General features: G+C 38.5%; 2 protein-coding genes across 4 annotated transcripts in view; one reads left to right on the forward strand and one right to left on the reverse strand.

The window, feature by feature from the left end:
- lbr (lamin B receptor) overlaps positions 1-4,860 on the forward strand; it is a 60,886-nt gene extending 56,026 nt beyond the window's left edge. Inside the window, exon 14 of the mRNA XM_076273311.1 lies at positions 3,851-4,860. Within this exon, the coding sequence (XP_076129426.1) occupies positions 3,851-4,011 (161 nt within the window). The 3' untranslated portion in view covers positions 4,012-4,860. The remainder of the gene's footprint in view (positions 1-3,850) is intronic.
- Positions 4,861-17,813: 12,953 nt separating this feature from the next.
- The window catches only part of enah (ENAH actin regulator), a 205,585-nt gene continuing 196,290 nt past the window's right edge, over positions 17,814-27,108 (reverse strand). For all 3 annotated transcript variants that reach the window (XM_076271668.1, XM_076271667.1, XM_076271669.1), the window contains 3 exons: positions 23,916-24,000; positions 20,413-20,470; positions 17,814-19,249 (listed from right to left, as the gene is read on the reverse strand). In XM_076271668.1, the coding sequence (XP_076127783.1) occupies positions 19,212-19,249; positions 20,413-20,470; positions 23,916-24,000 (181 nt within the window). In that variant the 3' untranslated portion in view covers positions 17,814-19,211. The remainder of the gene's footprint in view (positions 19,250-20,412; positions 20,471-23,915; positions 24,001-27,108) is intronic.

The raw sequence follows: 27,108 nt of genomic DNA on the forward strand, positions 1-27,108 counted from the left end.
AAAATAAAACACAACTTTTCAATCTAAAACTTAATCTGAACAGATATTTGTGCCGAAACCTTTCAGAATTCTTCACTTTCTGCTGACGAAAAAACGAATGTCCGCCATGTTTTTTGTGCACGTGAGCAACATATTTTTGTTGTTAAGTCACAGGGTATGAATAGCTCAACTGTGTGGCCAAGGCTATTCGTACCAGGGGTGTAAATAGACACTCCGAAAATGTTTTTGGATAGGCTTATTGACTATGAACAAACCATTTATAACTGAACAAATGCTTTACTGATGATAAATTATGTAAATATAAAAAAAAAAATATATATTTTTTTTTTAAATAAAATAAATTACTAATGATGAACAAACCATTAACTAATAAGTAACAAAGGCTTAACAAATGATGAATTGTGTGTAGTTATTATGTTGATTAAAGGAGAATTTCGGTGTGATATTGACCTAAAGTGTGTTGAAACATGATACCGAGTGTGAACTTTTGTCAATAGCTCATCTCTTCTTGTCCCCTGCACTTCGAAATCTGGCATTAGTTAGCCGGTGCTACCAACAGATTTTTGATGGGGGTGCCTCGGGCATCGGCCTAGCCTAGCCATGCAAATAAATAATCGTCTTGTAAATAAACTACCAGTACTTTTTCAGACAGTACCTTCAGGAAGTTTACCGTACGCTGCCATCTTGAATTTAGTCATGATAAGTCGAGTGATGAGTACGAATGAACAGGTATGATGAGGGATCAGATTCCAAAAATAATTCTGTGGAAATGCATGGATTCCAGTTGCTTCCAGTAACAGCAACTGGAATCCATGCATTTCCACGGAATTATTTTTGGCCAGATTTTGGAGTGCAGGGGACAAGCCGAGATGAGCTATGAGACCAAAGTTCACACTCGGTATCATGTTTCAACACACTTTAGGTCAATATCACACCAAACAGGATTGTTGATAACAGAACAAGGGACGGAGAAAATATCTTTGGCGACACACGATTAAATGCGTCAAACTAGGCTACTACTCTTTGGCCGGCTCGCAAGCCCAAATGAGTGTGTGCAGCATCATGCCTTTACGTAGCCTACTAACGGTGCATCATCATAAAGATACATTTAATCCATCACGCCCCATTTTAGCGGAAAACAAGTTAACATTATATCATTGATTCCAATGGGAAAGACCGCTAGTAATCAAGCGTTGACATTGCATCTAGTTATTAATTCACAGGACATTCAATCATTTTACTAACACATCAGTTATAAAGAATTATGTGTATGTAATTTACTCATGTCGAAACTATGTACATTACCAACCTAATTTGTTTCCAATACCCCAATGTTGAGGACAAATTTAGCACGTAGCTACACTTCCCATTAGGGGTGGGAATTGGCAAAAATGTGACTATTCCATACTATTGCGATATTTAGGCCACGATACAATACTATTGCGATTCATGTCTCCCATATTATTCAAAGGCATAATAAAAAATAAGGAAAATAAGACTCTTCAACTCACTTCAAATGTCACATTTCATTCTGTGAACATTACATAACATTATAAACTCGGACATATTTTGGTTACAATGACGGGGTTATCCGTTTGTAAAGTGCCTATATGTCAGTAACGTTTTGAAATTAGCACTTCGCCAGCAAGCAGTACTTTGTGGGCAGTTGTGCTGAAGTTGGCTTGCTACCATAACTTAAACTGGCTGGCAGACACCTCGCAAATAACCTCAGACTAATTTACTGGTTACAGTAACTAGGTCAATGGAGTTCACTGTGTCTTTCGCGATACTTTACAAAATCTAAGCAAGAAAAGATTAATATTTTGGCACGACAGTCTATGGGGTTTGCCATTCTGACTACCGTTTTGGTCATAGCCTACAGTCTATTGCTTCTGTGGTGAGCTAGGCAGACACAGGCGACACCGAGCGTTATGGCGGTGAAATGCACCGCGATGCAAAGCAACCCGACGCAGAACCATAAAATGGTCACGACGCCGTAGGAGTGCCGGCGTAGCTACGGCGTGGAGTTGACGCAGAAGCATGTTGAGCCCTTAACTGTCTGCACGTCCGCAATCGATTACGTTTCTCAAATGGAAAACACGTCCATGTTCCCTCGCGTCTAATGGCCACTCTAGGTAATCCTTTTGTGTTTGCAAAATCCCTGACGGTTCCTGATCGCTAAACTTTTGTTTTCCTTTCCTGTCGGTTAGCAGTTGATGTAGAAGCACCTATAGCATAATTTTACTTCAGCGGTGACAAGTCCTGCAGAGAGAGAGAGAACCTGCAAAGTGGCTTTGTGTGTGTCCCTGCATGGGGTTACGTTCGAGTCAAGTCAGAAGTTAGTCCGTCCGGTCCGCATTCCGCATTCACGCAATGATGGCTAGAGTTGCGGGACTTGAATAAATTATGCGCTATACCTGCAATCCCGTGCTGAAATTTAAGCCCTGAGTAAATAAGTAGTCTAAAATAGATAATTATATAATTAAATATTGCGATACTTTGCGCTACTGTATCGATATAACTGCGAGCACAAAATAATGATATTGAACAGAATCGATTTTTTCCCCCACCACTACTTCCCATAATATCCCATGTAAAACGGTTAGCTTGCTAGCTAACTGTGAAACCTCAGTAAAACATAGCCAATTATCTCACCTAGTTGTAGGAAATAGGCTACATTCATATTACAAGTGATAGAATGAATGTGTGACTTATGTTTAGTTGATGTTATGACATGTAAAGTTAAGCTTGCTAAACTTAGTTATAGTCAGCCACGGGCAGTTTGACTGTGCCTACATTCGTGACACTCCTGTTAGTAAACTGGAAAGAGCAAAAAATAGGAACATAATGGGTCACATTAATCCCATAAACACACAGATAACTCTTACACCAACCTTGTACCTTTTATTCACGTTTGTTTCAAGATTTAATAAGTATAAACCCTTTTTGCTCCCCATTTCGATGCAGCATAGGTTTCCATTATATCCAAACAGTCCTCTTTCCCCTAAAAGGGGGCGTGTACGTACAGCACATACAACGTTCCATTCCATTTGTCAGTGCCTATTGTTTAGTTTCCAGTCTAGCTAGATCCGTGTGGTGTTGTAGTTGTTCTAACGTTACTAGTTGTTGCAACAGCATGTGAAAAAACGACAAAATTTGTTAGACCAAAAAGAATGTTAAAAAAACTGACGCTGTTAAAATAGGTTTACGTTAACGCCGTTAATAACACGTTTAACTGACAGCACTAAAAAATACCAAGTCATTCATTAATGTAGTTATTTAATTATTTTAAATTTGGCGGATGCATCCCAGAAAATGGATGAAATTGATCTCATGATTTATTTTAAATGGTGTTAAAGAGCTTATAAATGAATTCATTGTCATCACCAGCATTATAAACATCTATATAAAACAACATTTGGTCTACAAATAGCAGCTTCTATTTAGGCTATTTTATCCTTTTCCCCAAAAAAGTGGGGGTCGTCTTCCTCTGAAAAGGGGGCTCGTCTTATAGTCAGGGTCGTCTTATATTCGGACCAATACAGTATACATTATTCTCTGTGTATTATTGACCTAACTTGGCCAGACTCCCTCTTTACTACGTCAGCTATGTCATTCTATTTTGGAACGTTCATAAATTTACTTATAAAAACGGCTGTAGGCTAGCCCTATATGTTGATGCTAGTTAGAGCATTGAAAGAATGTTATTTTTTGAAAATGTCCTTTTTACTTCACATTGCAAGTCAAAGTGTTTGTTAACCTGACAGTTGCTCTTTTAAGTGTTGTGGGACCGGAATTCCATGGTTAAGTGATTTGTACTTGACTGCCATTTCCATTTCACCTTTTGTAGGGTTCAGGCATGCTCTGCCATACTTTTATCTTGTTTACTTGGTCCTCCTGCTTATACACCGCAACTCCAGAGATGAGTTACAGTGCAGGAAAAAGTATGGTTCTGCGTGGGATGAATACTGCAAAGCAGTACCTTACCGCATCTTCCCCTGGATCTACTGAAACTCACCATCTCACTCAGTCCTTGGATTAGAAACAAACCAAATTGTACATGTTGAGACAGTTTTAAAGGGCTCAAATCATTCTGTTAATATTTAAAATGAGTACAACTAAGGTTGCAGTTTGAATGGTTTATTAAGTAAACTGGATTTTGAAAGCTTTTCACTTTTTGTTCAATTAGACAAACATCAAACAATTTGTGGTGTACATTCCTGTACAGAAGAACATTGCTCGTCTTAAGTAGCGTGTTTATTTTTGTTACCTGAAGTATTAAAGAATCAGTCTTTCAGCCTGATATTTAACATTATTTTGAATGGTATATTTTGGTATTAATGTGTGTTGTGGACAAAGCAATATTAATGCTTTATATAGGCTTTATGCTTATATAAAACAGATGTTCACTCTCAGGACTTCAACAATTTAAGAAAAAAATATTAGGAATATCTAAATGCTTGTGTATATTCTCATAATAGGTTTCATGTTTTGAATTGTATTATTTTTTTAATCCAAATCTGGTATTCTTTGGACTACACCCAGAAAAAAACATGTATTTCAGTGTAATTAGCTTGAAGTTGAATGTTTATGTTTTGTATCACTGAATGAATGTAAATAGATCATCATGTATTGATAGATTTTTTTATAATGTAGTTTTAGACTAAAAGTGGCTTTTAATATTTCATTAGTTTTATACAGAATAGAAATAATTTTACAGAAAGTTAAAACCAGTTAGATTTTGATGCCAGTGTTTCATTTTATTTTGGTATTTATTATTTTCTTGGTCTTTCAGATGTGGCGCTTTGACTCCCATTCATCATTTTTACATCTGAAGAATAAATATAAATGAGAATTGGTTTTGTTTTTCCAAGTTCCTATTACTCTTATTGTTCATTTAGCTGATGCTCCTATCCAGACAGCGTACCAACATGGTCTTAAATGTTTTAAAAAGGCCTTACATTTTAAATGGACAAGTCAAGCCCTTAAACATATTGGATTTAATTTACAAAGTCTTGAATTTTGTTCACAAGGTCTTATTTTTTTTTTCCTTTGGTAGGATTAAGTTGATACCATAACATCAGTCAGTAACACTTTATAATAATAATAATAATAATAATAATAATAACTAGTCATTACCTAACCTTTTGTTAAAATTTGTTAATTTTTACTAAAATATCTATTAGTTTTATCTATTACTAAGTTAATAGTTTTTCCATCATTAATTAAATATTAATTATTTGCATAAAATCTGTATGTTAATGTTTTAACAAATAGAAAACATCTATTAACTAATATTGTATTTGTTAATAGTTAAGTTGTATTTTTGGCACTAATTAACAGCTATTTCTTACATCATTTAAATGTTAAATGTTTATTTACAAAATGACATATTATTATTTAACTAATTGTTATTAAACTGTGCTTCTGCCTATCCCAATATGAAGCAAATTCAATATTTAAAGGGATACGCCACCATTTGGGGAAATATTCATTTTCCACTTCCCCTTGTCTTGAACAATTAGTTGGGTCATCTATAGCAGTTCCGTGACCGTGGAGAGCGAAAGTTCGTTTCTCACTAGATTTGTCATCTATAAAGGTTAAAGAAAAAAATTAGCCGGGGTGCCCCTTACAAAAATGTGGGGACATTTTGTGAGAGCCCTATATCCAAAATGGCTGCCGTAAGCCAAGCTGGATATTAACTTTTTAATGGTTTTGCCCACAGTGCTGCATAACACATGGTTTCTGAGACTATTTGGGTCAAGAAATTCATAAATTATGTAAATTTATTTATTTGACCTATTTCTGACCTTCAAATTTAAGATGGCCACCAATTTTTGGCTCTTTAAATGTTGATGTTTCAAAATCGTCGAGTTGTAATATTAGGCTCAAATGGAAGCTCTGCTCAAACTGAGTTCAGTTATGGGCAGCAAAATTACAACATACACATAGGTCATCAGATGTCTGTCATTTTTTTATTTATTTATTATGATTTATTTATTGAATTAACTAAAAACACTCTCCATCTGAATCTGTTGAATCTCCACACTGACTCCTCTCATAATCACTGCTACTCTCATCTGAGCTTTCATGAGGTGTGAGCTGCTGGGGCAAGGGGGTGTGACGCACTGGTCGACACTTTCCGTTCACTAGATCCCAGCCGTGACCAATGGGAGGAGGATGCTCTTGCAGGTTGTAATGGAGCTGGAAATGTAAGGTAGTTTGTCCTTTCCATATGAAGATTCAAAGAGTCATCATCAGATGGGACATGGATTGTACACTTATTCAGCAGGCCAGGCCAGAGTTTCCAAATGGCACAAACTGAAGAATAAGAGTACAATCCGTCTCCCACCTGATGATGACTCTGAGTCACACCTCATGACTGCTCAGATGAGAGTAGCAGTGATGATAAGAGGAGTCTCTCCGAGAGTGAGAGATTCCTGACAGGTAGCCGTCCAACCACATGCTCATTGGACCCCTACCTATGAGCCTACTTCAGTCCATCAGCCCGACTATCACACCAGCTATCACGTGATCAATGCTTCGCTAACCTCTGGCACGTTTCCAACAGCATTCAAAACGGCCCGGGTAACACTGTTACTTAAGAAAACTTCTCTCAACCCTGGCTCAAGTTAAGAACTACCGTCCTGCTTTACTCCTACCTTTCCTATCCAAAGGTATCGAACGAGTAGTCTCCAAACAGGTCTCTGAATTCCTCTCACAGAACAACCTTCTGGATCTAAGTCAATCTGGGTTCAAGAGGGGCCACTCAACCGAAACGGCTCTGCTGTCTGTAATAGAAGCATTAAAGGAAGCCAAGGCGACCGCTCGGTCATCAGAACTCATTCTGCTTGACTTAACGGCTGCCTTTGACACGGTTAATCACTGCATCCTTCTCTCTATACTCTCTAACATGGGAATCTCCAGTTCTGCTCTGTCCTGGTTTGAATTCTACCTCACAGAATGCTCGTTTAACGTATCATGGCTTGGACAGCTGTCCGCACCTCACTATCTCACCACAGTGGTCCCCCAGGGCTCAGTGATGGGCCCTCTTCTCTTTGCTATCTACACCACCTCTTTGGGACAGATTATCCGTTCGCATGGCTTCCCATACCACTGCTATGCAGATGACACACAGCTCTATCTGTCCTTTCCACCATATGACCCCTTGGTCTCGGCATGGATCTTGGATTGCCTCTCAGACATATCTACATGGATGAAGGCAAACCACCTCCAGCTAAACCTCTCAAAAACTGAACTGCTGGTCCTCCCAGCTAAACCATGGCATCAACATCAAAATTGACTCCCTGTCTGTTACACCTACCAGGGCTGCAAGAAATTTAGGAGTCATTCTCAACAACCAATTAGCCGTTTCGCACTCTACAACATACGGAAAGTCAAGACTTACTTGACTCAAGATGCTACACTGCAAAAAATGAATTCTAACCAAGTGTTATTGATCTTATATTAAGATTAAAAAAACCAATTTGGTATTGTTTTTAGTATGAAAAGACTTACCTAGCGCCCTCTCAAAAGATCATTTTGACTTAATTTAAGAAGACTTTAACTTATTTTAAGGAGTCTTATCAAGACAAATTTGCTCAACGCACTGGCAGACAAATTTGCTTGTTTTTAGGACAAATTTGGTTAACGCACTGGCAGACAAATTTGCTTGTTTTGAAGATGAGATGTCTTAAAATAAGTCAAATTGTTTTTAAATTAAGTCAAATGATTTCACAAGAAAGCACTAGGTAAGTCTCTTTATACTGAAAACAATACCAACTAGTTTTTTTTTATCTTGATATAAGATTAATAACACTTGGTTAGATTTTGTTAGATAAGCAGTTTTTGCAGTGTACCCAACTCTCGTTGGGTAGCTAGTCATCTCACGACTCGACTACGCCCTCCTCCGCTGCTCATCCAGCTACACTGGCTACCTATGACCTCCCACATCAAATTCGTCTCTAACGCTTGCCTACAAAGTAGTCTCCGGTTCTGCTTCCACCTACTTGAATGCCCTCATAGGCATATGCTACCTCCCGACCGCTGCGCTCCTCAGACTTACAACGTCTAGCTCTGCCACCAGTACGCTCAGGTCAATCCAAACTTTTTTCATTTGTTGTTCCTTGTTGGTGGAACGCACTACCAGTTCCTACAAGAGCAGGGACATCCCTCTCCATCTTTAAAAAACTCCTGAAGACCCAGCTCTTCAGAGAATATCTCCTCGTAGCACTACTTACAACTAGCTAATTATAGCACTTACAACTGGACTAGAAGTGACACTTGACTGTATAAAAACAGCACTCACTGATGCACTTTTTCTTATTGTGCTCTACCTTTTTACATTCTTTTAAATTGTTCTAGTATTGTTGAGAGAATTGTTCTAAAGCTTTAAACTGTTTACCATGTTGTAAGGCGCTTTGGGTAAAAAAGCGTCTGCCTAATGTAATGTAATGAGTCAATGTGGAGATTCAACAGATTCAGATGGAGAGTCTTTTTAGTTAATTCAAATAAATAATTAGTTTGAGCAGAGCTTCCATTTGAGCCTAATATTACAGCTCTATGACGATTTTGAAAAATTGACATTTAAAGAGCCAAAAATTGGCGGCCATCTTGAATTTGAAGGTCAGAAATAGGTCCAATCAATAAATCTACATCATTTATGAATTTCTTGAACCAAATAGTCTCAGAAACCATGTGTTATGCAGCACTGTGGGCAAAACCATTAAAAAGTGAATATCCAGCTTGGCTTACGGCAGCCATTTTGGATATAGAGCTCTCACAAAATTTCCCCATATTTTTGTAAGGGGCACCCCGGCTAATTTTTTTCTTTAACCTTTATAGATGACAAATCTAGTGAGAAACGAACCTTCGCTCTCCACGGTCACGGAACTGCTATATGACCCAACTAAATTGAGATTTACCTTTCTCCAGGTTATTCAGCCTTTCTCGGAGTTTGACCAGAGAGGTTAAAAGCAAAGCGAGAAGCAACAATGTCCATTAAGGTCTGTGTTCTGTTTTTAGAAGGAGGGTGGGGATCCCAGAGTCGAGCCCTCATATGCTAATAAAGAAGTTTATTTAAAAGTTTACATTGTGACATTATGTGCCACTGCCACTTATGCAGACTGGAACTATTCACGTTTACTCTCACTGTAATGTATTATGTTGCTCTACCTTGGTCAGTAACTTTGGTCTGACGGTAGTACTTTTAGCTCCAGCCTAGCATAGATCATTGAATCAGATTAGGCCATTAGCATCTCGCCTATCTTGCTCTAAATATTCTAATTAAAACTTGATCCTTCTGTAGTTGCAAAGTGTACAAAGATACGACAGAGTATTAGGGCCACACATGAAGAAAAAAATAAATAAATTCCATGACTAGATTTAAACTCGACATGTCGACTTTAAAACTCGACATTTCGAGAATAAAGTTGAAATTTCATGTCAACTTTAATTTCGATGTGTCAACTTTAAACTCGAAATACAGTTTAAACAGCCTACAGTTTAAGCTATGTAGCCTACACTAACACACTATGTGACAATCATGAATAATAGGCCTACTTCAAATAGCCTAGGTGTTATTTTAGATAGAATGCTGCTAAGTCTTGTCTGTTAACAACTCATTGCTGTCATCGTGAAGTGCATATCTCACAGTTATGGAAATACCATGCACTATGCCATTTATATAGCTACAATAATAACATATAAATACATGTTTCCAATGATATAATGTTTCTATAGTACAAAATGCAAGTAAATGTGCCATAAAATAACATGCAAAAACAAATAGCACACACATATTCTATTTTTAACAGTCGGATGCAGTGTGGATTCTCTCTGCTAACAGCTCCTACACAGTTGTGTGCGGTGCAGTGCTGGAGACGCATCCCGTCCACTTTACATGGGCTTATGTCATCCGTTGCCGAACTGAATTGTGGGTCACGTTGCGTCACGTTGCTCCGGTCGCTCGCGTCAAAGTTAAACTTTTGCTGCACTGACCATGGAGGTATTATATATAACTGGAGAGAGTGACTAAGTCCCGCCCTCCATACAAATAAATGGTGGAGGCTAGGCTAGTAAATCTGGCCAATTCATAGTCAACGCCATCTTGAACACTGGGGTTCGGATCCAGCGCCAGTCGGCTCTGACCATGCGCCAAGTTACAAAGCTGGAAATGACGCATGGACCAACGTCGATTTTTATTGGATATTCTGTAAAAAGAGAGTCGTCCTCCAGTAAGAGGGTGGCGATAATGCACATAAAGTCCTTGCCTCATAACAAGAAGAAGAAAAAGTTGATCGGGAACGCGCATGGAGTCCGAGTGGAGTCGGCCTGAAGCGCAACTTAATTTCATTGGATAACACAGCGGCTCTAACTAAGAGCGGTCTGCCTCACTGATCTATTATAGATCAGTGGGTCTGCCTGCTGTCCTGCTGCAAATGTGCATTCGAACATGACGTGAAATATCCGTAGTCGAACTATAAATAAACTATTCGGTTTTTAGTGCCAAGTGTAGCGCATTTTTACAGTCTATGATTAGTTTGTTTTTTATTTTATTGTTTGCCATCTCAGCGGGTGCTCTAAACGTATTTTAGCGTTGGCCCATGACCAAATCAAGCCAATAAAAGCCAGTAGCCACAATAATGACTGGAGCCAGAGCCCTCAATAGCCACCCTGTTTTGAAAATAATATTGAAGATAGTATTGAAGATAACGCACAGAACGGTCAGCCTAAGCGGACAATTACGTCCCCAACTCATCTAAAATGTGGTGTCTTTACTTTGAGTTGTACACCGCAGATGGTAAAGTAACGGTTAAAGAGAATGTTGTCTGCGGACTCAGCAAAAAACAGTTTACTTACGCATCCACGACACCCAATCTTCGCGCTCACCTGTGGAGTTACCATCCAAATGAGGCAGCGGTGTCAGAGGCACAGTAAACGGCCAGAGCATCGCCAGGCGTCCAACATCGTATGATTGCATACTTTCCGTAAATCCTAAATTATGTCCAGGGTCTGCTATTTACTTAGGCTGCAAAGCACAGGTATTTATTTGAGGTAGGCTTATTCGAGGCAGACCTTTATTTCTTACATTGTACGTTATTGTGAGACATGCGTTTTGTTTGGAGCGGCATACCAGGCTATCAAACGCAGACGATTTTCGGTTTTGGTATGGGATTTAATTTACTTTTTGACTTTTATTATATAGCTAAATGTTGAGACTGATGTGCATTTAAATCTAGAGGGTATTTGATGATCACTGTAAAGTTTTGTGTAGTTGAAAAAGTGTTGGAATTTCCAGCTGTTTATTGCGAGACAAGGCCTTTCCTTCATTCATTGAACGTGCGCTGTGCTCTAATGGAAACCTAATTGCATAGCGAAGTAGCCTAGACTGAGTTTTTTTTTTAATTATGCATGGTTTACTTTTTATTAAATTCGTAGGCTGGAATGCCTCGCGGCAATAATTGTGTTTAAATGTAGTAGCCTAGTGCTTCAGCCTCTGGCAAGCTCGGGCGGCTATAGGTTGAGAGCAACGTGTTGGAGACCCATGGTGTAACGAGACAAGGTCTTTATGCCGCTGTTGTTCAATTTATTGTCTTTAATCATGTTTAGGCTATGTTTGTTCGGGACAAACAACAACGAAACAAGATCAATACAATTTTCTTTATTTGTTTATTTGTTTATTTGTCATATGATGGATAAACAACCATAATATGCACGTCTTCTCATAGGATCCTCAAGAAATACGCACTGAATAACGTTTGGCTGTAGCCGCCGGATAGGTACCCGCCCACCAACATGTACGCGCATGAGAGCTCGTGCCCAACACGGATTTTCGTGCATGGAGCTGGTTCCAAATGCTCCATGCAGCGCCATATTTGAAAATGGCGTATGCTAACATGCCGAAGCTAATCTGCACGCTCTTGACCCCCTGGCACTGACGGACAACAACACCAGCACCAGCCAATCAAATTACGGTTATACTTCAAGTCATTTGCATAGCTACAGTCGGGAACACCCACTGGCATGCGTGTTCTTGCAGGCCACCATTTGGGGAACCCTGCTGGAGGGCAATTAAGTTGCTTTTTAGTGTGGGCAATGTAATTTCCAGTACAACAGCAGGACTATGGTGGAATTGCCTTTTCTTTAATGCCAGTGTTAGATTTAGCATTAAATATACAAAAATACACAATATAAAATTATTTATCCTGCTGCTTTTACATTCTCATAAATGATGAGAAATTATTTGGAAATTATGCCCAAAAAACATTCATTTGAACTCATTTACCTTTTCTTTTATTACCACCTATGGAAGTCACTCTTTGTCCAGCCATGTAACCCCATGTGGATTGGCTATTGCTATGGTTACTAGGTACAAACCTACAACCCAAAATCCCAGGACACTATTTTGTACAGTGTGAATTGCTCAAGTTACCCACTAGCTCATCTTACCTTGCTCTTCCCTACTTGACAGTCCTTCACAAAGTATTTTGAAAGACTTGAGGTTTGGACACATTGTAATCAAAATAACAGTGATGTAGCAAATACTTTTGATGGTGTATTGCGATTTTTATTTTATTTATTCAAACAATTCTAGCATGTATTTAAAAAAATGAACACGGGACATTAAGGAACAGGGCAAAAAATAATAATAGGAAAGTGATCAATGCCATCTAAGGAACATTCAACGGAATTTCTTCCGTTTGATTAAAATTGTTCTCTTGTTATATAGTATATGATATGATCTACAAATGAACAATTTACAGACCATATTTTAATCACATTATCCAAATAATTCTCAAATTAAATTCAAACCACTCTGAAATATTATGCATTAAGGAAGACCGAAAGTGTGAAATCTTTTCAAACAAGCAACTAAAATAAAATAAAAGTAAAATAAACAAAACAATCCGTCTTTTGTCAATGTGACTGTGTATGGAGGAGCTTGGGTAAGGACAAAATGATCATAAACCATTAAAATATTTTTCTGATATTAAATACAACTTCAGAACAAGGCACAAACCATGGAAATCACAGATTCATGTAATGTGTGAACTTACCTTTTTAAAACCCAAAAGGCCCACTTATTTTTCTATTGATAGTGATTCTGGAAAAGGTTGCTCAGATTGGAGATGCATTTCTAGCCAAAAATACTGGCACCCTTGCACAAGTTCAAATAACATGCTGTCTTTAATGTAATTCTGAAATAAACATGTATTTTGGTATCCACAAACATAAATGACCTAAACCACATAAACTGTACCTTAAAAAAAAAAGCCTTCAGATAAAAGAACACTCAACAATAGTCAAATATGGAGGACATACCACTGAGATTTCGGTTGGCTTTACTGCGTTTGTTATTGGGTATTGTTGTGAATATATTTAGAGCATTTGGGCTTATGATGCTACTCACGGTGACCGCAAGATGCCGCTCTCTGAAAGGTGATGGATCTTACAGGATTGTCACACATTATAAAAAGGACCCAGGAATGGTTCAAATAATGACACAGCTATTCTAAAGTAGCCAGCAATGAGAAAAGCTACATCCAATCATCATTCTGGGAGAACTACAAAAGTGCAAAACTGCCACTGTAGAAATGTCATGTTGGGTAATGTCACATCTGTTAACGTTCAGACAAAACAGAGTTAGCTTGCTACTCCCTCCCTCCATTTTGTTACAGTGTATTCAGGGAACAGGCAGCTAGCAAATGCTGAGGTGCTGTTAGTGACAAAAAATGTATTAGTGTAGAAACCGCGTAACAACGCTTAGACCACCTTTAATGGCTGAGCCTCTTGATGTTACAGCTAGTGTCAGAATTTGACAATTGAAGTTGTTTGTTCTATGTTTTAAAATGATGTGTTAAGTTCTAAATTTAACTTTTAGCAGTATTTACTGAACATTAACAGTAAAACTCAAATGCATTATTAGTGCATATTAAGTGTTGGTTGCTGTGAAGGTTGCTAGGTAGTCACCATGGTAATGGTTTTTGGCATTTTGAGTTAAATGGAGAGGGAAAGAGAGGGGGCTTTGAAGAACCACATCAATCAGTAGAACTATTAAGCCCTAATCATGATGTCTTAATGGCCCACTGAAAGTCAATGTGGATTTTTTTTTTTTTAGTTTTTAATTAAATATCAAAGTGTAATATTTTTTAAAATACACTGCTCACATGCCCTATGCAACAGTGTTCCAGAGTTTGTATGTTAAGCGGTTCCAGCTGAATTAGATGCAATAGAAGGTAAAAAGAATAATAAAAACTAAAGATGCAAAAAGGATACTCTTGGTAGTTTAATGCGATATTTGTTGTAGATAGATGGATAAATATGGTTTGCAGATAGGTGGATGATGGATGGATACGAATGAATGATAGATGGATAAATGGATGGATTGTGGGCAGCCGTGGCCCACTGGTTAGCACTCTGGACTTGTAACCGGAGGGTTGCCGGTTCGAGCCCCGACCAGTGGGCCGCGGCTGAAGTGCCCTTGAGCAAGGCACCTAACCCCTCACTGCTCCCTGAGCGCCGCCGTTGTAGCAGGCAGCTCACTGCGCCGGGATTAGTGTGTGCTTCACCTCATTGTGTGTTTCACTAATTCACCGATTGGGTTAAATGCAGAGACCAATTTTCCCTCACGGGATCAAAAAGTGTATATATACTTATACTTGACTGTGGAGAGATGGATGGATGGATGCAGATCAATGGATAGATAAATGGTTGGATGTGGGTACATGGATGGACAATAGATGGAAGGATGAAAATGAAAGGTGCATATTGTATTAATATTCCCAGTTGAAGAAAGCGAAAAGGGGAGCCTTTGAGGAGCTGCAGTCAGTGGAACACAGCTGTGAGCCAACTTGATTGCCCTATTGTGTCATAATGGCCAATAGAAACTCTGACTGCATACATGACTGATACACACTTTAGTATCCCAATTATGATTGAGATTTTTAAGTATCCTGATTTTGTATTTACGCATATAAACATCATATCCTGATTTCACAGAACACCAGATAAGCCCTTATCCCGGTTTTCAGTAACCCGGTTATGCTAGGTGGAGTACTGGGACAGTATTCCAGTTTCTTTAGAAGTATTACACCTTATCCCAGTTTCTCATGCAAACCTGCGTGACTGCTAATACACGTTACATTTATATACTGCTTTTCTGGACACTCAAAGCGCTTAACAGCGAAGGGGGAACCTCACTAACCACCACCAATGTATTGCACCCACCTGGGTGATGCACGGTAGCCATAATGCGCCAGAACGCTCACCAGACAACAGCTTGAGAGTAATAGTAATAGAACTTTATTTTTGATAACCGGGATACTAGTAGGCTATTCATTATATATATACAGGGACATAACATGTGTGTTCATGTAACACCATATCCTGAATAAGCCTCATAACGGGCATGTAAACGCAGTCAGTAGGAACAATTAGTTTTGTTTTTCGTTAATATCTCGAAGTATAAAGTTCTCAAAAATGAAAAATACATTGCTCAAGTGTCCTTTTCAAAACGTATGAAATAAGTTTGAATGAAAATTGTATGTGTAATGGTTCACATTGAAAAATAATGGTTTGAAGAATAATGGTCCATCATCAATTATAAGAGGCCTGGGAAGAACATTACAGTGCATTTGCATGCACTTTAATGAAAAGTTACTTCCATTTACTTTAGTCAATTTAAATTTACTTTACTTCTCATAATGGGCAAGAGTGCCAATATTTTTGTCACGGACTGTAGATCTACAGCAGAAACCTTGGTGGAATCCACTGAGGGTATTGGTTATGATTAGCAGTAACACTGGATTTCTACTCTTAAAGTGCAATCAATGCTGTAAAACTTTGTCCAACTTGCTGGCTCTGCAATACAGGGAAATGTTCAAGAACTGACCACTGGTTATATTTATTGAGCACAACATATGAGGAAGTCAATTTCTGTTCATTCAGCTGTGCCAACAGGAAATCTGATCACTGTAGACCCCCTTACAGAAGCAAAAACATAGTCCCTTACCCTCAGGAAAGAGAAACTGCCTAATCAAAGGTAACAATTCATGTTACAGGGAGGATGTGCCCCAATTCTAAGTGACAAATTCACATGCAATACTAAATCAGAACAAACTGGTGGAAAACTGGTATTCTATCACTGATCATGATTAATGTAAATATTACATGTGCATTTTTACATAAGCATCTGAATATAAATATGTAATACCTGAATTGTTTCATATCATAAGTGTCATATTCAATAAATGAGAGTGTTTGCTGTGTGCTCCATACATTTTGTATTTTTATTACACAAGAGGGACAAAAATATAGCCTAACCTATTCACAGCCAGGTCATTCCATAAAATAATAACATTTAAATATAGCTGCAAGCAGCAATGTGGGGGTCTAGCAGTACAATAGCAGGAATGGCATTGCCGTGGCATGAACAAGCACTCACAGCAACTTTCATGGCAATTGGATGAAGAATGGCTGAGATATCAGCTCATTTATTGTGTTACAGCGCCCCTATAGGTCAAATCACACCAATGTCCTTGTGCATCCTCACAATCACCTACCATGTCCCTGTACTAAGTTGGGACTTCATACATCAAAGCATTGCTGAGATACGAGCTCACTTCCTGTATTGCAGCGCCCCCTACAGAGGCCAAATGATGCCAATTTCCTAGTGCGTCCTCACAATCACATGTTAAGTCCCTGTACCAAGATTGGACTTCATACATCAAAGCCTTGCCGAGATATGAGCTCACTTCATACTTCTTTGCCGGCTTTGCTGCAAGGATTGGATTCAAGGATTCCAAATATACCTCAATTTTCAAATTATGGTATATGGTTCAAACGTTAAGTGCATGGATGTAATGCCAACTTTGACACATTGGTGGCGCTAGAGCACTTGAGGTGCAGACATGAAACTTGGTCAAATTAATCATGGGACTGTCCCCAATCAATGTGCCAAATTTCACAACTTTTTACCAGACGGTTCTATGAGCTGCCATAGATATGACAGAAGAAGGTATAATAATAATAATCTGCAGCTTCGCTGCTAGACCCCCAAAAATCCAGTATCTCTGTACATACATACAAACACACATACTATATGTGCATCACTGCTGCATTTTAAACACAGAGATCATGCAATTTCTGGCTGGGCACAGATGAAAGTTTTGAAGCTTCTGAATGTAGTTAACATATGTGTGTGCTTTATAGTTAGACTATCTTTACCTTTTAGCTGATGTTTTAGCTAACATTAAATTAAAACACCTTAACAGCAGCGATGATAGGCTACAATGTAATCCTATCAGGGAACATCCACATCAAAGTAAACCACTTTTACTTTTACGCAACTGACTGTAAACAAGGACAGGTATTAGATACCTAACCCAAAATTCAAGCAACTTTGAGAGTTTTCCCCCCTGATAAAACATATATAGCCAACAAAATATCATAAAATAGGGCCCAGATAAGAAATCCCTATGAATCACTATGGTCTAGGCTTTGTAAATTAAAAGCTAAAACAACCAGTCGAACCACACAGTACATAAACTTTTGATAAGCATTTACTTGTTGTGCTCCATTTGCATCTAACTTCTTTGTTTTAGTTTTAGTTTACTTTTCCCTGGAAAACCTGGATGTTTTGCCTTAAGCTAGTTCAGGCGAAAACGGAACTTCTGCAATTCAGAGATGTGTATTTATGTATCTGAGTACAATATATCAACATTCACTTCAAAGGTAATGTTAAAAATACAAAATGTATGAAATTCACAGCAAATAATTCAGATTTATTAAATAAGATATATGATTCAAATATGTCAGATGTCTAGCTCCATACTTTTTTATTTGAATAAAACCAGAGATTCAAACCAAGATTCAAATGTATGCTTGCCTGATTTAGGTGCTATATAAAGGTCAAACTAAACCACAAAATATTAAAGATAAATGAATAACCCATGTTGAAAATTAAAAACACTACAAATGGCACAAAATAAAAACATGCAGCCTGCAACTGACTGTTACCTTGTATTACACTGAGGCAGTACTCAAAAAAGAGCAATTTTGGATAACAACGATGAAGGTAGATTGTACAGAGCAAATTTTTTTTGCCATTGTAAAATCATTATGACTAAATGGGTGGGCTTCCTAAAAAAACAATAAACAGGAAACAAATGTTGGTTGATGAAGGCGAATTGGTTCAGACAAAGAGCAAACAAAACAAATAAATGCTACACTTATTGCTTTTAAACTGACAACATTAATTGTATGGCATACATTGCTCCTTTACAGTACAAAATATGACATGCACTAAGTCTGACAGAAGTTAAAAAAACATTTTCAGATAAAAAAAATTAGCTCTCAAGAGCCCTATCTACAGATGTGGTCTTGTTGATATTGGCGCAACCCATTTCTCTGATTTTGGTTAAAGAGCTACAATTATTTACGGTAGAAAGGCATTGTTCCTTGCACATATTCCATCGGTCATCCACAAACAAAACAAGAAGAGCTACAATGTCAAATTTCATTAAATCAGCTGTTCAGCATCCATAAATATCTTGTAAAGACACAAAAGCATCCTTAAATGATAGAATTAAGCTACCTCATATGACCATGAAGTACTTTCTGACTTACATGACATGAACAATCTTGTGTTTTAGCAATGTCAAAAGTCAAAATGGTATTTCAGGAAGACAAGCTATACAGTCCAGCAGCAGTCGACTAAAACCAATTCATCATGATTGCAAGACTTTTATTAAAACCAAAAACAGACTTGGTCCAACAATCTTCCTTTTATCCCCGGGAGGGACCCCTTTTACATGCTCTCATTAAATTCAAGCCATATCCAGGCATATTCATGCCTAAGTCATGATGCTTTATGTTTGAATTACAGCATTGAATGACTTTTTAACTGGTATGTTGTTCAGTTAAGATACAGATATTTCCCCGCTGTCTACAAAATTGAGATCCAGTTTCACATGATAAAAATCCCTTATTGTAAAGACCGTGTCTAGTCCTTGCCACAGGCCAAACTGAGGTTTATATGGGCATCTGAGTCAATCCCTCAATCCATTTGCCTACTCCAGCTGTATGCTTCTACTTGCCCTCAAATAATAACTGTTAATATCCAACTGTTTGTTTCACTTCTTTTATAACGTTCAAGTTATACCATATTAGATTTTAAGGATCAGGAAGGTAAAAGTATGCCTCGGGAACTTCTATGAAGAGTTTGACTTGCCAAGCTCCTCTCGGATTGCTGTGAATAGAGAGACAGGCATACATAAATCACAACACAGACACATAGCAATGTAACTTACCTGCTTGATGTGTTATTGATTTTACATTTTCTTTACTTAATATATCAGTTCAATGTAATTATATTAAATAAAATGACAACAATAAAAACAATAATAAAACACCTGATGACAGAGACTGAGGAAAAACATAATTTTAAAGCCTGTGTTGCAGGTTACCCATTAATCGACAGTGGTGGTTAAAAAAAGCACTCAAGATATGTATATAATTTTTAAAAAATGTTTCAAAATGGTGTTAAATGCCAGTTTTTGTCGTTTTTGATATTAGCGGGGTTTTTTTAACGCAATTCGGCGATGACGTAACATTGGGTGCTACATGATCTGCACTTCATTCATTTCAATGCATTCCAATGGACATTGCGGTTACACTTTCAACATAAAGTTTGTATATTTACACTTCGAATTTCGTCACAGCATTTATATCACAGTTACTCTATGATCTACCAAAGGTAATAACGTCTGTTTTTAATTTATTTCTGAATTTCGGGAATTCTCGTTTTGGAGGGTATGTTTTACACTCATTCCTATGGGAAACGGTCACGGTTACACTTTCAACATAAAGTTTGTATATTTATACTTCGAATTTCGTTACAGCATTTATATCACAACTACCCTATGGACTTTTTCGTACTATATTCCGTTTTGTGATACCCAACAACATCAAATCAATGGATAACAGTTTAAATGTTTATTACCAACAAGCAAATTCGTTGAAAAATGAACCCTGCAACACGGCCTTTAAGTCAGAATACAGGCTACGCTATGGAGTAATAATTGTGTCATTCAGATTAATTTTGAAGCATTTTGTATTTGCAATGCTGAATTGAGCAATTGTATTGAAAAACCTACTTTGAACAGTATATTTTGAAACTGAATTCATAAGTTTGTAACTAAATCCCAGTGAACTTGAAACTGAATGTAATATTTTCAAATTGAATTAATTTGCTCTTATATATAAATTATCCTGTCTGAAAATCCCACTCTCTATGCCCTTCCACATTCAGTTCTCACAATTCAGTTTCAGACCATGAAATTCAATTTCAGTCTATGGAGATGCAACATCTGTTGGCTGAGTTGAGTTTTACTCCATACCACTCACACTTACCATCAATTAACTCATCCTTCAGTCTGGAAAGTTCCCTTCTCATCTCATCCAAAATGTCCTGTATCAAATAAAAACCAAACAATAAGTAAATTAACAATTGTTAGTTTGGATTTGGTGCCAAATTATGACACTAGGTCATTCTGTTTCATTCAATTCAATCTAATATAAGATTTGGAGGGCTAGACTATGCTGACTATAGAATATATGCGAAACGCGTCTGTGGACATGGCATTAATCAATAAATAAGTAATGAGAAAAAACTTCACTTTATAACTCGCACCCGAAATTGCTCTCTCAGATTGGAAGTTGAGCGTGCCTGTTCTCACTACTATAGAATATATGCAACATAAATATGCTATGGAATAAATTGTAACATCACAAACCATCATTATCAAATCGAGTCATCATTTAACATTCAACATCATTTATCATTTTTTTTCACATTTGCTATTAATTAAATCCTATAGGAACTTGATGAAGTCAAGAGATTTTTTGAAAATTAGTAAATGTGCTGGATGACATAACGGACTGACTTGTCATCCAGCACATTTACATAACATTTACAAGTAAAGTAAAAGTGAACAAAGGGCAACATTTTTTTTTCTTTGAAAGGTTAGATTGGAACATTTTTGTGTAACTATTCCAAATGTTTCCATTTCAACAGTAACCCATCATCCAGTATTTTAAGAGTATTTTAAGATTAAGTTGAACTTAAATGGGACCCCCCAGAGAAAAGGAAAATTCGAGGTGGGCCTCGTCATTCTTCATTTCAACTCCTGAGGAATAGCAGGGCTCCAGACTAACTTTTTGCACTGGTTGCACTGGTGTGCCTAACTTTTCTTAGGTGCACCAGCACAAAAGTTAGGTGCACCCAAATTTTCAACCACATCGCATTTAACACCGCAGCAGGTTCACTTTTTTTCCCTTAATTACTGTCCTATATAGGTTGTCCTATGACTTATGATTTACAATTCTACAAGAAAAGAAACTTAATGAAGTGTTGGTGCTTTAAGTGCTTCACTGAGCTGAAATTTAAACTTAAAACATCTCAAGATGTATTAAATAAAAATAACAGTGAGTAAATTAACAGTGCACGTCTTTTAAGGGCTTCAAACTGCACATCTCATGGCTCAATGTTTTACATACTATCCTTCATGATCTTTATGCCTTGGCTAAACCAGCTCGCCATGCTAGCATCTTCCATAGAAATGTATTTGAGCACAATTTAAAGAGATGTTCCAAGTATCCTGGGGGATTTTTATGTGATTTTGCAATGATGATTGCAATAATCATTTGACAGCCCCACAATGCAATTTACTTTTTAATTTTAGTATTTTTAAATTTTCAATAAGAACATGGTTAATGCAGTAACGAAATGGTAGGCCTATTATTATAGGCTACTGCAATGACTTGCCATGCTCGATCTAAATGTGTCCATTCAATTCACCGTACACAATGACCACAGTTATACATGCAGGGAATATTCGGGCTTTAAATGTAGCAGCGATATTCGGTTTGCGCCAAATACCGGATTAAATTGATTGATGCCATTAGAATGAGTTTACACAACTCGCGCGCAAAACTAATATTGCTGTTGAAAACCGGGTTACTCCCTGCGTGTAACTGCGGTCAATGACGCACTCCTTTTCGGCGATATCTGTATCTCTGTCGTTCGGTCGTTGTATGCATTGTTCGCAATTTTAAGACGTCTTTTCATCTGCAATGACTCCTATAAATTTGGCGCAAGTGGCATTCCTGTACGTCGGGTTTAGCCTACATTCAAACTATTTTTCTGGTGAATAATTATTTCGGACTGAACTTGGTGAAGGGAAGTTTCACTAGGCCTATCGTAGGCAACGATAAACTTGATCATCATCTCGGGCTCGTCTGATCGGTTTGCTGCTGCCAGCCGCTGAAAGGCAGTGGGGAGAGGGGACATTTATCTCGGCCTATGTGACCACACTGTAATGCAACTACATCCACTCTGTTTATCTGACGGGTCTCTGACCTCCCTCGCTCTCTCTCTCTCTCTCTCTCTCTCTCTCTCTGCAGCACACGCATTTTCAAATTTACTCACAGGCACTGGGCCACGGCCAATCAGAGGGGAGGTCCCGCCCTTCACTATCTGTGATTTGTTTAAACCACGATATTGGCCAAATATGTGTCTGTTATTGAACCAAATGTAGAGTTTCAATGCGGACACTTTTTCCTCTCTCGAATAAGGCGCACCGGTGCGACCTCCGATTTTTTTTAGTCGCACTTTTGAAAAATTAGGTTGCATATGCGACCAAATTGGTCGCACTCTGGAGCCCTGAATAGCCCTCCTGAATTACTGAAGCTAAGCAGGTGTGGGCCTGGTTAGTACTTGGATGGGAGACCTCCTTGGAAAACTAGGTTGCTGCTGGAAGTGGTGTTGGTGGGTGGCCAGTAGGTTGCACTCTTCCCTCTGGCCAAAAAAGATCGATCCCAATGCCCCAGTGCTGTGACGGGGACACTGCACTGTAGGAGATGCCGTCCTTCGGATGAGACGTTAAACCGAGGTCCTGACTCACTGTGGTCATTAAAGAGCCCTTGGCACTTATCGCAAAGAGTAGGGGGTTCCCCGGTGTCCTGGCTAAATTCCCAACCTGGCTCATTCAATCTGGCCCCCTAATCATCCCCCACTGTAATTGGCTCATTCACTCCCTCACTCTCCACCTCAAGCTGGTGTGTGGTGAGCGTTCTGGCGCATAATGGCTGCCGTGCATCACCCAGGTCGGTGCTACACATTGGTGGTGGTTACTAGTGAGGTCCCCCCATCCATGTGACGCGCTTTGAGTCTCGAGGAAAAAAGCGCTATATAAATGTAATGTGTTTGTTTGTTTGTCCTGTCTCAGCTCAAGTCTAATTCATCTGAAGAGCTCATCTCAATCTATCCTTTTGCTTCTTTACTTCTCCTAAAGGGGGTTAGGAAAAACAGGTCAGAGTCCAATAAGAGCTGATTTATTTCTTGTGAGACAAAGAAATATGCTTTTGAGACAATAAATATTCCTCTCCGTTGGGGTATTTCTTAGGAGATGACCTTAAGATATAGGAGACAATAGTAAAAAATACATTGATAATAAATTGAGCTCAACTGTGTCTTGGAAAAACAACAAAAATAGATATTTTTTCTCTGTGCTTATTAATGGAGAACTACCTGCGCAGAAAGTTTGACAGTGTTTGAATATTAGTTGAAAACTCAAAGCAAATTATTTGAACACACCTTAGGGGTATTATATTGCTCTTAAAAAATTATTTGTTACTTAAAGGAACACGTTAAACTTTTCGGAAAATTAGCTTATTCCTCCAGTTACATAAAACATACCTATAATATAGAAATACACCCTTCTGGTCTCTGAGCGTGTAGTAACTCAGTTTGAAGCACCCACTGTTAGCATAGCTTAGCATAGTTCATCTCCCAGAAGTGACAAAGTTACTCAAACATTGTTCTGTTTACATGTTGTGATCTTAAGTCATATTACCTGTTTCAATCTGTCGTAGTCAAGCACTTCTGTTAACACTCCATTAGTACTTAAGGATCCTGTGGGTGTGGGTGTAGATTTGGGCCTGAAGAGAGCAAAAGTATGAAATGGTTAAGTTAATGGTAAGGCTATCCCAGGGAATCTTATTATCTGGATTATTATCTGCGTGTCTAGTAGTATAAGCAAAGCAAATTATACAACCATATTTCAATGCTGCAAAGCCTTTTCCACCCCTTCTGTGGGCAACATAATGACTAAACCTTACTTTAAAGCCCAGGCCCACCCAGATTGGCAGCTGGCCTGTCCACTCACAGATTTTAAGACTAACAGTCTACCTCCGACGAGTCCACTGAGCAAGGACACAAGCAAGGCAACTCTCAGATAAGTTTCACTCTTGTCTCACCTTGTCTTGTTATCTGATAATCCTTCTAATAATGTGCCTTCAACATATCCCTGTATCAGGTCAGGTTAATAAGCGCACTGATGTTGAAAGGCAACAATCAGCTCAGCAGGCTCTTCCTACTTTTTCTGTGGGGTTGTGGAATTGCCAATCTGCAGTGAATAAAGCGGACTTCATTCCTGCTCTGGCCTCACAGTTATCGCTTCAATTCCTTGCGCTTACAGAGACGTGGATTAGGCCAGAGAATACTGCCACACCTGCAACGTTGTCGACCAATTACGCTTTTTCGCATACCAGTCATTCGTCTGGTAGAGGAGGCGGGACAGGCTTTCTTGTCTCTGATGATTGGAGGTTTACACTGTTGCTGCCTGCTCAAGTCCACAACTCGTTTGAATGTCATGCCATCATGACCTGAGCCATACAAATTATACTTGGTGGTTATTTATCGCCCTCCAGGACAACTTGGGAACTTTGTGAATGAGTTGGACATTCTACTGTCTGCTATTTCAATGGATGCATGCCCATTATTAATCCTTGGCGATTTTAATATTCATTTGGATAACTCGTCTTCAATTGACTTCTTGTCCTTACTCTCCTCATTTAATATCACACATGTCCACAGTCCTCCTACTCACAAGGCTGGTAAAGATCTTGATTTAATTCTGGTACGTAACTGTAATACAGACAACGTTTTGGTTTATCCATTACATGTATCCATTACTCCTCCTCCGACAATTTCGTTCCGGCGTAACCTCAGAAGCCTCTCAAGCGACCATTTTGCAACATTAGTAACATCTGCTTTACCTACTCCTAGCTCATTCTCGGCACTTGTGGTTAATGACGCTACAGAGACTCTCTGCTCTACACTGGCATTTTGTCTGAATGCAACATGTCCTCTTTCCTCAAGACCTACTCGTTCTAAACCTCGTCATCCATGGCTGAAGAACAGTATAGTCTCAGTACGAAAGGAACTTAGAGCTGCTGAGAGGAAATGGCGTAAATCTAGAGATGGAAACGATCTTAGTAACTTTGCTATCATCCTTTTCATCCACTGTTACAACTGCTAAAAAAGGCATTCTATCAAAGCAAGATTGAGAGTGCCACTGACAGTAGAAAACTTTTTTCCACTTTCAAGTCTCTTCTCAATCCTCCACCTCCACCATCAACTAGTTCACTGTCACAGCAGATGACTTTGCAACATTTTTCACTGAAAAAGTTGCTAAAATAAGTGCTCAGTTTGATGAACCTATAAGGAGGGCTTTGCCTTGTGTTAGTATAACAGCATCATGGGACTCTTTCTCTCCTCTTGATGAGGAAGCAGTCTCTCAATTGCTTCAGCGAAGTCGTCCAACAACATGCCCATTGGATCCTGTCCCGTCCACTCTTCTACAGTCCATCGCACCCCTGTTCTACCAGCAGTCACACATGTATTTAATGCTTCACTCAGTTCTGGAATAGTTCCTTATTCTTTTAAACAGGCTAGGGTTACACCTCTGCTAAAGAAAAGTACACGTAATCCAACTGAGGTGAAGAACTACAGACCTGTCTCCCTTCGTCCTTTCTTGTCAAAGGTTTTGGAGAAAGTGGTCTTCAAGCAAGTATGTGACTTTCTTCATCAGAATAATCTACTAGACCCTATGCCAGAGGTCGTCAAATGGCGGACTGTGGTCCGAGTCCGGACCCTGACGTGATCCTATCCGGACCCGGACCATAATAGCTTAATTTAGATTTTCACGTAAGATTTCAAAGCTGCACTAAATGTAGTAGTTCAGGAACCATCATTTCGCTTGCTGCTACTCAGCCAGTGAAATCTGTGCATTCTGATAGTCGAGTCAGTGAGTAAAGTTACTATGGTGAAGAGACTCACTGATAGCCTGAAACGAGCGAGGAGAGGAGATGGGACGAGAAACAATCAGGTGGATATCTAAGTTAGCGATAAGTAAGTTATTTTCAAATAATGGATTGCTCAAAGAGGAGAAAGCTAGACTGCACCAACAGAGCTTTATATAACAATATGGGGGCAATACCACGCAAAACTGTTACGTCCATAACGGCAACTAAATAGGCTACCATGGCATTTGTTGGCGTTATGGATGTGACAGTTTTGCGCGGAATTGCCCTGGACCGACTCTTCTACATATCCTGAGACAGGCGATTTTTAAAAGCGCCAATTTGAAGCACCTCTACTAGACAAAGCATATATTTTGAGCAAGCATAGGGTAGGCTAGGCCTACTCATTCAACAGTGAACTGAGACCTCAGAATATTTTACGATTTAAAAGGGCAATATGATTGATCCACCACAATCTAGTTACATCCATTCACTGCCCAACATGATTTTGCTCGGTTTCCAGGATTTCGGGTCAACATAAAAAAACTAGAACAATAACATTAAACTTCCTGATTATTGGGTTCAAGGAACCAGCTGTGCAATATGTCTCAGCTCAAAATGTATTTTCACATTAAGATCTTAAAAGTAGCCAAGGCTACTCAGTTTTTCTCCCCAATTACTCTTACCTTGCCTTATTTCTCCTCATTTCGAATGTTGCCTTTTAGGCTTTTTATCTATCTATCTATCTATCTGTAAGCACCTGTAAAATTGACGTTTTTCAGTATGCTTAATAACCTTGTACTACCCTTTTTGTTACTGTATGAATTTACTCCATGTACCAGAATGCTTTGTAATTTATTTGCTTCTGTGATTTCCGACATTCTATACATGTGAACCAATCAAATGTCTTTGTTTGTTTTGCTTTTATTTGAATTGTTTAAGCAGCCAATGATTATTTGTTAT

The sequence above is a fragment of the Alosa pseudoharengus genome, unplaced genomic scaffold (genome assembly GCF_046254945.1).
Source record: "Alosa pseudoharengus isolate Yale_2024_CS ecotype anadromous, Long Island Sound unplaced genomic scaffold, YU_APseudo_1.1 YU_APseudo_1.1_scf_7, whole genome shotgun sequence".
In the NCBI taxonomy this organism is placed as follows: Eukaryota; Metazoa; Chordata; class Actinopteri; order Clupeiformes; family Clupeidae; genus Alosa; species Alosa pseudoharengus.